This window comes from Nannobrachium achirus (assembly GCF_963921795.1).
Source record: "Nannobrachium achirus genome assembly, chromosome: 22".
NCBI lineage: Eukaryota > Metazoa > Chordata > Actinopteri > Myctophiformes > Myctophidae > Nannobrachium > Nannobrachium achirus.
In genome coordinates, this window is record NC_137829.1 from 38079422 (window position 1) to 38096235 (window position 16814).

General features: G+C 44.5%; 2 protein-coding genes across 2 annotated transcripts in view; both read right to left on the reverse strand.

Moving 5' to 3' along the window:
* LOC308307771 (collagen alpha-3(VI) chain-like) overlaps positions 1-16814 on the reverse strand; it is a 127505-nt gene that overhangs the window by 91867 nt on the left and 18824 nt on the right. Inside the window, exons 2-5 of the mRNA XM_080753050.1 lie at positions 13024-13139; positions 5846-6439; positions 1599-2228; positions 580-1167 (exon numbers count right to left, since the gene is read on the reverse strand). Coding sequence (XP_080609176.1) covers positions 580-1167; positions 1599-2228; positions 5846-6439; positions 13024-13108 — 1897 coding nt within the window. The 5' untranslated portion in view covers positions 13109-13139. The remainder of the gene's footprint in view (positions 1-579; positions 1168-1598; positions 2229-5845; positions 6440-13023; positions 13140-16814) is intronic.
* On the reverse strand, positions 7335-11876 carry LOC308308123 (collagen alpha-3(VI) chain-like; the record flags this gene model as incomplete). Its single annotated transcript, XM_080753491.1, has 3 exons — positions 7335-7372; positions 7857-8453; positions 11297-11876. The coding sequence occupies 3 exons, from the start codon at positions 11874-11876 to the stop codon at positions 7335-7337; spliced, it is 1215 nt and encodes a 404-aa protein (XP_080609617.1).

The following is a 16814-nucleotide window of genomic DNA, read 5'->3' on the forward strand; positions in this document are numbered from 1 at the left end:
AGACTGGCATTTCCCACTCCAACCCCAATAGACACTATTTCACGGTCCTTAAGAGCCGCAGCTGGCCCTTTAACATCATCTCTGGACTGCTTGCTATTCAGAAGAATCAGCATCTGAGGCACACCTTCTAGTCTTCTACTCCCCGTGGAGGTGGTGAAGACATTATGCCTCACAAACTGAAGAGCTGCCCCAGTGTTGAGGCTCCTTCCACCCTTGTGCTTCATATTATTTATGGCATTGATAATGGAATCCTTTGTTTTGTGAGAGTTCAGATAAAAATTGGCCTCTGGCTTCTCAGCATATTGAACCAAAGAGACCCTGTCTCTGTTCTCACCCACAGACAGCCTCTCAATTATAGTCTTAACAAAGGATTGTAATGCTGGGAAGCCATCTCTTGTGCCATCAGAACCATCCAGCAGGAACACAACATCTCTTTTTACATCTGTTTCACCATGGACTAAGACACAACAAACAAAGAGCATTGTTGTGATACACTTGATCTTGGTACGGCGCCATGGGTGAAGCATCAGCCGAAGCATTGGATTTAAGACGAACAACACAAAAACAGATCTCGCTTACCTTGCTCCATGACAGTCTGTAGCTGATCCTTGGGAAGGCTCACATAGGTATTGAGCTGCTGCTGGACAGTGCCGAGCTCACTGAACTCCTTCACGTTGAAGGCAAAGGAGGGGTTGTGGGAAATGTCCTGAATCTGCTTCGGGTCTGCGTCCTTCACACCAACACCAAATGGCACCACTCCATCTGTCTTCAGGGCACCAGCAGGTTCCTTAACACTGTCCCTTGACTTGCCTCCGGTCAGGACAATCAAAAATTGGGGAACATTTTGTCCGGCCCGACTGCCATACTGCTCGGACAAGATGGTGTCCTTCATGAAGTTAAGAGCAGCTCCTGTGTTTAGGCTTCTACCCCCGGCCAGCTGTAAACCACTGACAGCTCTGAGCACATCATCTTTGGTTTGATGGGTGTTGAGGTAGAAACTGGGAGATGGCCTTTCACTGTGCTGGACAACTGAAATCCGCACTCTATCAATTCCAATGTCAAGTGGCTCGATAACTCTGGTGATAAAATCCCGGATGTAGGGGAAATCAGCACGAACATTGTCCCTGCCGTCAATCAGGAAGGCAACATCCCTCTCAGCCCCTGTGACTGAAAGAAAAGGAGTCGCACATAGTGACAACCACTGTTAATTTTGTTGACTTAAACTATGATGAAAAATGTTCGTCTACTACTGGAGAAGAGATCCAGTAGAATTACATTTTATGTTTGGTTGTGCTCGGGTGTTGCACTCTGAAAATAGCCGATCTACACGCTCAAAACGCATCCCGCTACAACTCGTTGTGAGCTTGTAGGTTGACTATTCAAGGCCCGGTAAAATACATTTGTCGACTAAGATCGTCTATTTAGTTGAATAAAGCTAGACTAAAGCTAAAAAATGTCAGATGACCAAAATATAACTAAAACTAAATGAAATTTCTGATTGAGTCAACTGGTGACAACGTAACATATTCAGCACATTGTGACCTGAGGTTTAAATCAGGACAAAATCCTCATTCATTTACAATAAAAGCAAAACTCACCGGTTTCCTCAATGTCCTCAGTTTCTGTAGTCTCTGTGTCACCAACAACTGTTATCAGTGGTGTATAGATTTGGGTAGCAACGTCAGGCAAGCTAGAGAAGCTGCTTTCATGGTAGGCCAGGTTTGGAACGAAAGCCACTGCACTCAGCACGTCGGGTTGTGCCTGTCCAGAACTGACCGTGAAGGTCAGAACTCCAGCCAAAGCGGCTTTGTCTGCAACGCTCTTTACTTGATCGTTGGCCGGGCCACCAGTGATCAGAATCAGCACCTGCTGGACACCCTGCCTCTTCCGTGACCCAGCAGCACGCTGGAACAAATTGGTCAGGGCGTAATCCATGGCAGCTCCAGTGTTCACGATAGAGCCTCCAGACAGCCTGAGAGCATTAATACCATCCAGCACTTCTTGCTTAGTGCGGTGGGTGTTCAGATAGAACTCAATCCTTGGACGCTCAGCAAATTGCATGAGGCCAATCTGAACTCTGTCAGGGTTCACCTCCAACTGGTCGACCACCCTGGTCATGAACTGCTTCACGTATGGCAGGTTGCCGCTTCCCACATAGTTGGAGCCATCAACAAGGAACACAATGTCACGGACGACTCTTTGAGTCTGCACTGTTGTAATCTCCACCACTGAAGGGAAACACAAAGAACAAAACAAATCCAAATAAATTCAATTATCATTCACCTCGGACTTAGAGTTATTGGGGGCGGCATAGCTCAGGGGTAGAGAAACCGTTATTAAAGGGTTCCTGAAGGGTTCCCAGTTCGAATCCGGGCTCCCCCTGAGTTAATGTCGAAGGGTCCTTGGGCAAGACTCTGAACCCCTAATTGCTCCCGGTGAGTAGGTTGGTGCCTTGCATGGTTTCCTCTGCCACCGGTGTATGAATGTGTGTGTGAATGGGTGAATGTAATGCACAATCTATGTAAAGCGCTTTGGATAAAAGCGCTATATAAATGCACCATTTATTTATTTATTTATTTTTATTGTCTTTCGGGATATCCTGGTTGCGACCGTCAGGTCGCAGTTACTATGAAAAGTGCCACCGGCTGTCTGTCAGTCTGTCCGTCACGTCACACTTTTGCCCTACTCATATCTCTGCCACCGTTGGCCCTATCAATGCCAAACTTTGCACACACTCCTTGGATGGCAAATCACAACCTCCACTCATTTCTCTTCTAGCGCCACCATCAGGCCGACTTTTGCAAAACACATTTTTGGACACTGCTCCTACAGATTTTGGCCTAAAATCACGCAAAGCGGTACACAGTATCACTAAAGTCATGTCATCAACATGGATCTGTTCCATTTCCCATATTCCCTCCTGATTGGCTACGATTGCCTTCTAAAGTTTGTCTATGCGACCTGGCGGTTGCTTATCTCCCAATTAGGGAGTCTTACCGGTGGATATCCAGGTGGTTTGTATACACAAACCATACATGGGCCACTGATAATCTTTCTGTCTGTCTTCAAATACATTCATAAAAGCATCAAACTCCGATGAGAATGGCAGATTTTTCAATTAATAAGTGTTAGGTGTAGGATGGTTTCATGTACCCAGACAATCGGAGAACGGAGATCCCCGCCTATACTGATACACAGTTGAAATCAAATTCCATATAGGGCATAGCTGTGGAGGCCATTTTGTTGTGCCACAGATAGGACACCAATGTTTTCTTGTAGAGATTTCCGAAAATATTTATACCAGTAAGACTCCCTAATCGAGAGATAAGCGACTGTCAGGTCGCATACACAAACTTTAGAAGGCAATGATAGCCAATCAGGGAATATGGGAAATGGGACAGATCCATGTTGATGACATGACTTTAGAGATACTGTGTACTGCTTTGTGTGATTTTAGGGCAATTGGGCAAAATCTGTAGGAGCAGTGTCCAAAAATGTGTTTTGCAAGGATCTGCCTTATGGTGGCGCCAGAAGGGGGCCATGTGAGAAATGAGGGGTGGAGGTTGTGGTTTGGCAGCCAAGGAGTGTGTGTGCAAAGTTTGGCGTGGATAGGGGCAACGGTGGCGGATATATGAGTAGGGCAAAAGGACAACGCCTCGCACTGCTTGTAGATTGGCTATTTTGACAATTGCCTCTTTCTTACTTAAAACTCATTTGATGCCCACAAGGTGCCAACTCGTCAAACTCTTTGATGTGACGGAGACTGACAGACAGCCGGTGGAGGTTCCATCCAGGCTCCTGATGAATCAGGACCATAAAACATTTGATTCCGTACCAAACAATATTTGAAAACCACAAAAAAGGATAGCCTATTTATTAAATGTAGCTAGTATACCAGTAAGCGGCCGTCAGGTCACATGTATACACCGCTTTTTGTGATTTTAGGGCAAAATCTGTAGGAGCAGTGTCCAAAAATGTGTTTGAAAAGATAGGCCTGATCGTGGCGCTAAATGGGACAGATCCATGTCGATGCCAGGACTCTAGACATACTGTGTACGGCTTTGCGTGATTTTAGGGCAAAATCTGTAGGAGCAGTGTCCAAAAATGTGTTTTGCAAGAATCGGCCTCATGGTGGCGCTAGAAGAGGGCCATGTGATAAATGAGGTTTGGCATGGATAGGGGCAACGGTGGCGGAGATATGAGTAGGGGAAAAGTGTGACGTGTGACGTGACAGACAGACAGACAGACAGACAGACAGACAGACAGACAGACAGACAGACAGACTGACTGACTGACTGACTGACAGCCGGGGGAGGTTTTGATAGTAACTGCAACCTGATGGTCACAATAATAAAAATGTAATATTCAGAAATTTGACAGAAATTAATCATGGTGAATCATGGCCACTTTGAATCATGGCCACAAAGTGTCCATGATTCACCAGGAACCTGGATGGCTTTGTTCCAGGCTTAAAATAATTTCCCCTTCCATGACTTTTCCTAAATACTCAAGATATATGTTCTCGTTTTTTTTCCCCTTCTGAAACATTTCCCAAGTATGAAATAATATACATTTATACCACTCTGACTGCATTTATAGGTCAAATTGACAGGTAAATTCTTTCAATTTTTTGCCCAGGAGAGCAACACCTCTTCCCCCCCTGCCAGCGGGGGTTCTATTGTCAATAGAACAACAGACAATAGAACCTATTGGGGAGGATGTTTGCTCTCCTGGGCAAAAAGGGAGAGAATTTACCTGTCAATTTGACCTATAAATGCAGTCAGAGTGGTAGTTTTTTATTTTCAGTCACCCGAGTGTTAATTGATACAACCCAGTTTTAGCCCCTACATTGAATTTAGATGTCACCAGACATCAGTAGGCGGAGATCTCCAATCATCTTGTTAAATGATGAGACTAGATGGATATCAAATCAACCTTTGTGTAGGTCGGGATCCCCAGGGAACCCCACACGGGTCCCCAGATGTCTAGCTTAATGTGCAACATTGTTCTCTCACTCAACAATAAACAAAGCAACATACGGTATAATTGTATACAGGGTATCTGCACATTTCTAGTTTTTTTTTAATGACTTTTAATACCATATTGGCTAATTTGTCAAATATTGACAACACACCGGGTGCCCAAGATTATTCAAGATTTAATCGGCGGTTGCCATAGAAACCTGCCATTTTACCTTGTTTTGGAGCCTCAGCGAAAAAGTAATCGGAATAAATGTAATCCGAGTTCTTTCACTCAGAACAGAAAAATAACAATCGCGGGCATCAGTGCTTTTGTAACGGCCGGTAGAGAAGGCCGCGTTTTAAACATGAACGTGATTTAAAAGTTAGATTAGGAGATAAATGCACCTTTGTGAATCTCATAACACTGCTGACCTACCAGGAGCCGCGACTTCCTGGTCACGTGATACCCTGTTGCATTTCGGGAATTGGAGTGTTTCTCTTCACAGGCAGGTGCCTTGCACAGTAAGCTACAGCTTACTGTAGCTTACTGTACAATGCGTCAAACGCGTCGTGGGGACATGGAGACATCAAAGAGTTTGACTAGTTGGAACCAAATGAGTTTTAAGTAAGAAAGAGGCAAATGTCAAAATAGCCAATCTACAAGCAGTGTGAGGCGTTGTGAGTTTCTAGTTTGGCTATTTTCACAATAATCTTCTGTCGAACTGAGTCAAACGAAATAATAGTAAGGTCTACATTTCGCGGCCTGAAACGTGTGGGAACCCGCTTGGTCTAGAAAAGGCACACAGTATGACTATCTAGAGAAAACAGTAGTAGGCTTCTCTAGACAGTCAAGGTATATTTCTAGACAGTAGTTGGAGCATTACCTGGCTCTGTGGGTCCTTCTGTCACCACCACACCTGTCAGCGTGGAGAGTGGTGAAATAAGCAGCTTGGGGTTGCGAAGCAGCACACGGAAGTCCTTCAGCATGAAGACTAAGTTCTCATCAAAGGCGATCCGTTTCAGCTCCTGCTCATCAGCATTCTTAGCACCCGCAGCCAGGGTCAGAACGCCCATGCGTTGGAGGGCCTCGGCAGGCTGGTCCACGCTGTCACTGGACCTTTTGCTGGTCAGCAGCAGCACGAGCTGGGGCACGCCTTGCTGAATACGGCTGCCCTTGTCAGCTCGAAGCATGTTGGTCCTCACAAAGTCCAAGGCAGCGCCGATGTTCACCGATTGGCCGGGTCTGGGCTTGATTCTGCCCAAAGCGGCAGTGAGTTCTTCCTTGGAGCCATAGGTGTTCAGGTCCATCTCCAGTCGAGGGGCATTACTGAACTGAGTTACGCCCACTTGCACCTCGTCCGGTCCGATGGGCATGGCATCAACAAACCTCCTGATGAACTCTCGAATGGAGTTAATGATTGTGGCGCCCATCGTGCTGTCAACAACGAAAATGATGTCTCGCTTTCCGACTTCCAGCGCTGAAAGACAAAATAAAGTGGCATCAGCTGGAGTACTACCAGCAATAAAAAAGATACATATACATACATACATACATACACACACACACACACACACACACACACACACACACACACACACACACACACACACACACACACACACACACTGTATATATATATATATATATATATATATATATATATATATATATATATATATGTCACGGTTTGTTAGAGAAACAGGACGGTCGAGAAACGTAGCACTCGGCGTGCAGCACGGGGCGGAACAAGCGGTCGCCCACAGCAACGTCCTCCAGGCGGAGCCGCTCGATTGTCCAGTGTCCACGACATTACAAGCGGCGCGCAGGCCAGCGGACCTTGGTCCTGCTCTTCGCCCCCGAGCACCGCAGGTGCGAGTGGCCGCGAAGAGCGGGCCAGGGCCGTGTGGCCGGCGGAGCGCCGCGCGAGTTACGAAGCCGTGGTGAATGCAATCGTTATATTTATGCCAAGGCCTGGGCAAGCCCACGATAAACGCCCAGTCCAAGTGACTACAATGTAGCAGCTAGGCTAGGCTAGACTAGGCTAGTAAATAAAGTCGCAAATATAGTCGCAAACGAGTGACGTCAGCGCCTTCACTTGTGAATGCATAGAGTATGAGTGAATGGCTGTCGTACGCCACCTGGTGGTGATTGGTGTGTGGTGAACGTCAAAACAAGCGCTCTTACATAGAACGTCCTGCGTTACCCAAACATCCGGTAACATATATATATATATATACTTTGTGTGACATCTCTGGTCCTCTAAAAATAACAATAGCTAAAAGTCAGGAAAGAAGATTCATTGATAATTAAATGTATAAAAGATAATTGATACATATAATAACAAAAATATAGTTGAAGAGAAACGACATCTTTCAGTGAATGTTGTGAATTTGATGACAGTTGTTGATTACTGAAATGATGAGTAGGAAATGTGAAATCAAATAATACACAATTTGGGGTCCAGGATGACGCAAAATGATAATAAGAAAGGAAAGCAAGGATGTTAAGGTCTTACACATCAGGAGGGTGAAATATAGAATTACCTGAAAATGTGTCTATTAATACTTCAAACTTTTCATATAGTCGATGCCTCATTTATACAGGTTGATGTCTTTATTCACTGTGTAAAATTGACCATGCTAAAACAAATGTCGCTAATCGTCGCTTAATATATATATATATATTTTTTGGATCTACTCATGACACAAACAACTGTTTGAATTCATGTGAATTAATCACGCTAAATAAAAACTCTGTGTCTATGGACCTTAACATAAACAATTCTTACCTGGCACATTACAAGCTTCATAATAACCTCTTTCTCGAGTTTTATGTTTTCAAGGAGCCCCATTCCACCACCAACTCCCACCCCCTTTTGCAGAAAAGATACATACCTTCTGTGAACTCATTCTGAACGACAATGGTGCGCTGGGCCACCCCGTTAATGTATGGGAGCAGCTGGTCGGCCATACCTGCCACCGCTCTGATATCGGGGGCCGACAGAACAAAGCTCTTATCTGTTGCGACTGTCTCCAGATCAGCGGTGGCAGAGCTACCAGCCGCCACGCCAAACGTCAGGACGTTGGCCTGCTTAAGGGCCCTGTCGCCTGCGCCTGTATCGTCGGTGGATGGCCCGGCACTGATCACCACCACGGCCTGGGGCACGCCCTCCTCCGCCCTGCCCCCGGCCGACTGGCTCAACAGGCTCTCGGCCACCTCCTCCAAGGCCGCACCCAGGTTCGACTCGTCGCCCCCCGAGAACGTGAGGCCCTTCAGAGCACTCAGGACGGCGGCCTTGGTGTCATAGCTATTTAGATAGAACTGGACCACAGGGTCGTTGCTGTACAGGACCAGGGACACCCGAATAGTGTCCCTGCCCACGTCAAGGCCCTCAACAAGTCTCAAAGCCAAATCACGCACACGGGGGAAGTTTGCAGCTCCAACGTTCTGTGATGCATCGATTAAGAGTACTAGGTCGGCTGATTCTTGTGCTTTAAAGGGAGAGAGGAGAGACAGAGAGAGAGACAAAACAAAACAAAATGCAACATGTGAAAGCGTTAAAACAGTGAGAAAGATAGGAAAAAAGACAACGTGCTAGCACTTCTTTGCATGTGTAAATTAACATACATAGTGAACACAATTTGTCATAAAAACATCACAAAAGCACAATATACTGCATGTAGGCTGAACCAAGGAGTGATGAAGCCATTCTCATTCTCAGAGTTAAACTTATAAAACGTACAAACTTTTCTTGTCAGAAAATAAAACAAATTTTGGATGCTAGGGTTCGTGTGGTAGAGTTGATAGATTACAATTCCCATCATAAAAGTGTAATGTGTTCATGTGAAATAAACAATACTGGTTATGAATACAATCTCACATGTGTATCTATATGGAAATAGAATTATGTGTAGTTTTGAGTAACACACCATGGTCTATGCATTAGGGTTGCTATTCCTATTCATATTTTACACACATGACTACTGTATAACCTATAGATAACTTGTATCTCCATTGAGTTCAGCCACTCCATGCAGACTCATGTTACAGACCTCAGGTACATTGACCAGTCATGGTACAGTGGTCCATCCTTGCTGCTTCACAGTTTTCTACATTTTATTCAAGTCCAAATACAGAGGGAACAGCAAGTGCATGCCGCTGCTGGCAAATGCACTCGCTCCGTCTGCAAATGTAGCAAATGTCTACATTTTACCCTCTACATTTTTAAAGGAGTAGTTCACCCCCAAAATGACTTTTTGTCTCCACCAGCCGAAGGCTGAGGGGAGAGTATGTTTTCCCCTCCGTCCGTGCGTCCGTGCGTCCGTCCGTCCGTCCGTCCGTCCCCAAAGTTTGTCCATGACGTCACCATAGACGTCATAGTATGGTTGACGTCACGGACGCACGGACAGGGGCGAAAACATACTCTCCCCTCAGCCTTCGGCTGGTGGAGGCAATAAATTGTTGTTATTGTCTCCTGGTGGAGACCTGTGCTCGGAAGAGCACTGCTTCTAGTTTTCTATTGATTACTCATGCCATGGAGAGTAGAGTTCAATAATATTTTTTGGTTTTTGTCACATTCCTAAGACAAAAATTTGATTTGAGTAAATTTACCCCCATTGATTCCGGATGGTGACCCGTTTCGAAACGGGTCACCATCCGAAATGAATGGGGGTAAATTTATTGTTATCACATTTATGTCTTAGGAATGTGACAAAAAACTAAAAATATTATTGAACTCTACTCTCCATGACATGAGTAATCAATAGAAAAAAAGTCATTTTGGGGGTGAACTACTCCTTTAATGAATTAACGGAAGAGAGTAATTACGATCATTCAAATGTATTTGGATTTGTGTGCACACTAGGCCAACAGTATAATTAATGCAATGATTGCTTGACTTAAAAAAGACTATCTCTTGATTACTATCAGTTTTCATCTGTATGGTTTATTTATCACTCCTAGAGAACTTGAGGCCAGACATGTATGTATTTTTGGGATTCCCTAAATCAACTCTGCTGCAGGCCAAGGATGGATCCAGGCAGTTTCATCACTGTTTCAGTTATAGAACATTGCACATATTTAACACAGTTTTAGAAGACAGTAAACTGATAAAGACAAACACAAGACAGACAAGCAGTGGTGGGTGGTTAGCTATTGTTAAAAGCTCGCTGACTTAATGTGGAAACGTTCCTTCTTGAAGGGCCAGGCATCACTGACGCCTGGTTCTATCTCGAGATTTTGTAGAAATGACACTTAGGTAATATACTAGATTTTTGCTGTGAGGGTTTTGCTCACACATTGTGTGTGTGTGCGTGTGTGTGTGTGTGTGTGTGTGTGTGTGTGTGTGTGTGTGTGTGTGTGTGTGTGTGTGTGTGTGTGTGTGTGTGTGTGTGTGTGTGCTTGTACCCCTGAAGGGTGTGTGGGTATTTGTCAAAGATTTGCTGACTGCACATTATTTACAGCACCTTGTAATATTTGTGTCCTTGTATTGTATCTCTTATGTGGCCATAAATACATTGTTAAGTGTGTGTTTGCGTGCTCGTGCGTGCGTGCGTGCGTGCATACGTGCGTGCGGGTCTCTCTGTGTGTGTATTCACATAATGTCCGAGTTATAAGCCATTAATTTGAAATTGTAGAAGTAATAAACTTCTAATCTTATTTAAAAAAATGTTGGCTTGTAACTTATACTGCTTACTGTTTATTTTTCCAATACAGCAATACAGTAATTAATGTAATGAAAAGCGTTAGACTTTTCTCATGACTTAGATGACCTCAGGTCATGCTCAAGCGTAACTTCCTGTGACCTGGCTTTGCACAGGCATACCTTTGCAGCCATCATAAACCCTCATCTGAGATGCAGTAGCAGTATCAATCACATGCAAACCGTGTTGTGATTTGACAAAATATTATGGGAGTATTAAATTGGTGACAAACAAAAAACAAGTGGTGTTAATGTTGCTGGTGGATGTGAAGAAGGGTTATTGTGGTTAAAATACCCTTAAAGGATGACTTCACCCATTTTCAAACATCTTCATGTAATTGGTCCTCACTAATGTTCAGCCTTTCTGCTGTCAGGCAGTGCCTGACAGGCACATACATACAGACTGCACCCTTTGTACCGCAAGCCGGATACAGACACAGCACCGATCGCAGTACTTGCACATGAGCATTAGTGAGGACCAATTATAAAAAGATAGGTTGAAAATTGGAAAAGTCGTTCTTTAAGTGTGTTAATAATCGGCTCCTGTTATGGCCACGCGGAAGCTGCTTCTTCTTGGACACGTGGACACATTAGTATGGTAGTGACACAGGCCCCCTCCCCCCTCTCTGTTACCTGTCCCACCTTGTGCCACTTGCCTGGCCTCGATTGCCATCGGAGGTTCCCCTGCCCGGGCCACCGCCCCGCAAAGCGCGCCCACTAAATCCCGTATTATGTCCCGCAAGGCCGGGAAAGTGTCTACGCTGAACACGTGAGCGGCGTGGGGCGCGCTAGCCATGTCCCTGAGCTCCCAGTCCACGGCGTCCTGGACGCCCACGGCGAACACCTCCACGCCCGCCAAGTGCAGCACCTGCGCCGGCTCGGCTACGTCGTCCTGGGAGCGCCCGTCGGTCAGGACCACCACCAGCTGGGCCACTCCCTCCGCAGCGCGGCTGCCCGCTGCCGCGGTCAAGTGGGCCCGGATCAGGAAGTCCAGCCCAAGGCCCGTCCTGGTGCCGCCGCCGCGGTAGGTCATGGCGTGGACGTGCGCCAGGGCTCCCCGTGCCGCCGGGTAGGTGTCAAGCTGGAACTCGGTTCGGGGCGTGCTGCTGTACTGCACGAGGGCGAACTTAACCCCGTCCCCCCCGCCCCCGTGCAGGGCCTCGATCACGCTGTACAGAAACTGTCTGACATGTTCAAAGTTCTCCTGTCCCATACTCCAGGACGAATCCACTAGAAAGTATATATCGGCAGGCAGCCCGTGTGCGCAATCTTCAAAAGAGAAAATCCGGAGTTTTGAGGACTTTTTGACCCTGAGCGGCTACAGAAGCAAAGTCCAGTGACATGAATGAATCTACATTCTTGTTTTGTTTTGCTGCCAAACACCAGCACTGCTTTCTGAAAGCAACTGTAATCTGATTGGAATCTGAGCTCTGTGCTGTTCAATACTGAAGCCAAGAATCCAAAGCATCCCACTGGACTTGCTTCCAGAAACTTCTGGTTGATCCTTCGCTAATTGTACATTTTGTTGTGACTTTCTGTTCTGTAAACAGTTTTACTTTGTACCTCAACATTCTCATGGAGAAAATAAATGATATGAGCATCGTTCCCAGCTCAACAACAATGCTCAGCCAAAGGCACACCTTTTTTCTTTTCGTTTTGCCTTGTTAAATGTTTAGTTTAAAAAAGATATATCTAATAATTGTAATGCACTTTAATAACTTAATAATATAAATGCTTAGTTTCATCTCTGCATTACCTGGAATAGTATATACTGTACATAATACAGTATGAGGCCTTTCAGGTACTGTATGCAATATGATCAATGGACGTTTGGGTACATTTTACAATGATGGAAAGAGAGTGAGCATTGTTGAAAACTGAAAAGAAATATGATTGACAGACAGTTGATATCTCAGGCAATATGATATAAGGACACTGTCAGTTAGAAATCTTGTATCTCCATATGTCATATTTTATTTATTAACTTTTTTTAAATAAATGAATGCCCTATTTTATACTTTGTTGTATGACAGTGCCACACTAAAGTAGTGAAAATAGTGCAAGCTCACAATGTGTCGCAATGCACAATGTAACACAGCGTGAGCTTGCAGATCTGCTATTTTGAAAAGATTTTGCCTATAATGCCATGCCCAACATATGGTGCCAGGTTGAAAGTGGGTAAGTCTGTCTGTCGACTGTATGAATCTAATCATCAATGAAAAGTATTAACAAGGGGTTTGTGACTAAATAATAACATCGGATCCATTGGAATATCAGTTTTGGACATACAAGGTTGCCATCCGACAGTGACATTATGTTTTCTTCACCTAGGGAATAAAAACAGGTTGAAGTGAACTTACCTTCCTGGGCATCAAGCCTGTGGACGTGTCCTGCAATCAGGACGCACAGGAGTGCGCACAGCGCTAACAACCGATGCTTCCTCATCTTCTACCACTGCAGCACCCCACAGGAAAATCTGTCAAACAAAAACATTGCAATTTGTTCAAGCTTTACGAAACACAAAAGGAATAATTTCCGTTGGCCAAGTATGTTTTTCCGCATACTTATGACTATTATGTAGCTATACTATGTAAAACAACATGGAATCAGATATTTTATATACTGTATATATCAAATAAAAAAGATAGAAATGTAAAAGTATACTTGGTGGTGGAGGAAGACTAAATATATACTTTGTAAAAGTGTAGAAGTGTAGAAGTCTTAATCATTTAGAGTGCCAACATGCATACAAACACACATACAGTACAAAATACCCAGGTTAAAAAAATCAAACTAACTCTCTGAAAACAAACGAAGAAAACATCCAAAGCTATGTATTTTTTTTATCTATATGTTCTGCCATTACAGTTGGAATTCCCCATGGCAGTGTACAGTATGTAACTAGCAAATTACATGTTTCAAAAGCAGTTCACCACTGCTACCATCTCATTCTCCCACATAACTTCCATAACTTCCATTCCTTAAGTGTCAATAGAGAAGGTTTTCCTAAAGGTCTATCCTTGGAAACATGTCTATATTCATGGACTATTTTGGCGTCACCGCTTCTTTCTCGGCCACACACACAACATTGTGTAACCTTCCTCCTCCATGGGCCACCAGTGCATCCAGAGCTAAATTTAATCTTAAACACGCCATCATGGATAGAAAAAGGAAGCCTCCTCCCAACCCAGCCTCCACACAGCTGTTTAAATGTGGAAAGCGTAAGCAGCCTTGCTCCGCTAACCACATCAACACCAAGCTCAAGCAAATACCTCAGGGTTCAAGGTTTAAAGCAATAACAGCAGCACTTAACTTGCCATCTGTCACGAGAGACAGACATGTTTTGATTGTTTGCTGCTGTTGCTCCACCTGTATTTGTCTACAAAATACTTTTTGAGGATGCAAGCTCTATTTTTACGACTTACGTCATGCATGCAGCTGCACAGTTTTACACCTGAGCACAATGTTCTACCACTGACACAGTTACACACAATGTTCTACCATTGACACAAGTTCTATCACACACACGCGCGCGCACGCACACGCGCACACACACACACACACTCCTTAGCAGATTAACATAACACATATCCACAAGTTTCCTGTGTCTCGCCCTTGCGTGAAAGTGGGCATCACTTCCTGTTTCCCTTAGCTGTTTCATTCTGACTGGTTGTTGTGCTACTGTCACACCTGAATCTCTGCATGGTGATTACATGGCGCTTGTTCGGTGATTTGAATCAGCTGTATGTAGAGGAAGTGAAGCACACATTTCCCCACAGTAAGTAATTTAATTTACCGGTAATTTAATTTAATTTAATTTAATTTAATTTAATTTAATTATTTATTTAATTTTATTTAAGTTTATTTAATTACATTTTTGATTTGATTTAATTTCTGGGGGGGGGGGGGGGGTAGCGTCATTCTGGAGCAGTAGGACAGGTATCAATCCTTAAACGGGTTGCACCTGACTGCTTTAAACAGTACAGGTGGCCTATACTACCAGCACTACTGTTTAAAAAGCATTTGGTCTCCTTTCTCTCTCTCATTTCCTCTACAGGGAGAGACAAAGACATTCTGCTTAATTGATTCTTTTGTTGGTTTCAGATGCAGAATAAGTGCTTTTGATTGAACAAACTGCTTTCATTGTTCCCCTACAAACCATCTCCTACAAAGGTTTATCATGGGCCCAGGAACAACTGATTCATGTTATTTATCGGGAAGTTCTATTGTCAAAATATCTCCAAATGGGATGTGACACAAGAAGTGCCGCAAAGTGCAACACTTTATACAGAGAGACTGCCATAACAAGTCATCAATGGGAGAGAAGAGAAGTGTTTGCAATGTGGGTGATATTCGACTAGCAGGTCGGTAGCAACCCTGAAACCCGGAGTGGTCTGATTATAACCACCTGTTTAAACAAGCAGCCAAACCACATTAGTAATTACCTACGCTTGGCAGTGGGTCGATTTTCCATCTTAGAAAATCCTGTGTTCTCAGGAGTGGTGTTGGAGTGGAACTGCTGCAGTCTCGCGGCAGCAGTTTACTGTACCTTCGTTACGTCACTTAGTACTCCATTGTGATGGTAAGTAACCATGGAGACGCTCCAAGAAACATTTCACAAGGTATAATGCTGACCATAAAGCTTGCAAAGAAACTGCATATCAGCATTCATGCAGGTGGACCAGTGTGTGTGTGTGTGTGTGTGTGTGTGTGTGTGTGTGTGTGTGTGTGTGTGTGTGTGCGTGCGTGCGTGCGTGCGTGCGTGCGTGCGTGCGTGCGTGTGTGTGTGTGAGAGAGAGATGTGTGTGTGAGAGAGATATGTATGTGTGCGTACATGTGCGTGTGTGTTTATATATATATATATATTACACACATCCCCACACATTAATTATTTGTTTCATAATTAAGCATAATGTACAGTACATGCAACTAACAGCTATCATTTAGACTAAAAGGCCATAGCTTAAGAATAGATGGGATCTCTGCAAGCACAGACCGTTCACAAACACAGCTGGTTATCATCCAGACATGCTGCGTGCTATCTATAAACATTGACGCAGCTACTTGCAACATGGCTGCACGCACGCACGCACGCACGCACGCACGCACGCACGCACGCACGCACGCACGCACGCGCGCACACGCGCACACGCGCACACACACACACACACACACACACACACACACACACACACACACCTAAAAGTGCGCTTCGACTTGAAGGTCACCGTAAAGCAGTGGTCCTCAAACATTTTTGGCTCAGGTCACCCCCTGAATTACATTGTTACTCTACAGCACCTTACATTTATGTCATATTACGGTCCGTAAATATGTACCGTAAATATTCCCCCCCCCCCCCCCCCCCCTACGGCAGGGGTTTCCAAACTTTTTTGTCTCAGGGCACTGCCACCCCATAAATATTTTTTGAATCCGAGGCACCCCTACATTATAATTTTCACTCCCAGATCGGCTGTTTTCACTAGTTTTGTGCGACAATCTTGTATGATGAAGAAGGGCTTTGCTTTACCAAAAGACGTACACATTTGAAACTTGGAGATACGAGGTTTCTGCCCGACAGTGACGATATTTTAGTGATTATGTTGCGAGGAAAACGTTGAGATAATAGCCATTTTGGTTAGAACTGACTGAATATAACTTTGTACTTCAAGTTTAAAATGATACTAAATATTTTTTCAAGTGTACAAATAAATTCCAAATATTATCAAATTATCTCGCGGCACCCCTGGACTGCCGTCGCGGCACCCCAGGGTGCCCCATCACCCACTTTGAAAACCCCTGCCATAGAGGCCATGCTAACTCAGGACCTCTGACTGCACAGCTATTTTCACTGCACAGCAACTGTGGACACATTTTTTTATAAAACACCCCAGAGTCCTCCAAGACCACAAATGCAACACAAATGAACCCATATTAAGTTGGGACCTGGCAGCCACAACACTCGGCACTTCAGATTTTTCACCGTTTTCACATAAGCAAATAAACAGCAGCACCCAACGGAGTGAGACACTAAACAACAAATGGCCTGGGTTGGCACACATGGCCCGTGACCAGGGAGCCGTTAACCATTAAGTTAATGATGGAGAGTGAAATCTCTCCAGAGACCCGCATGGTAGAGGCCAAGATGAGGCAC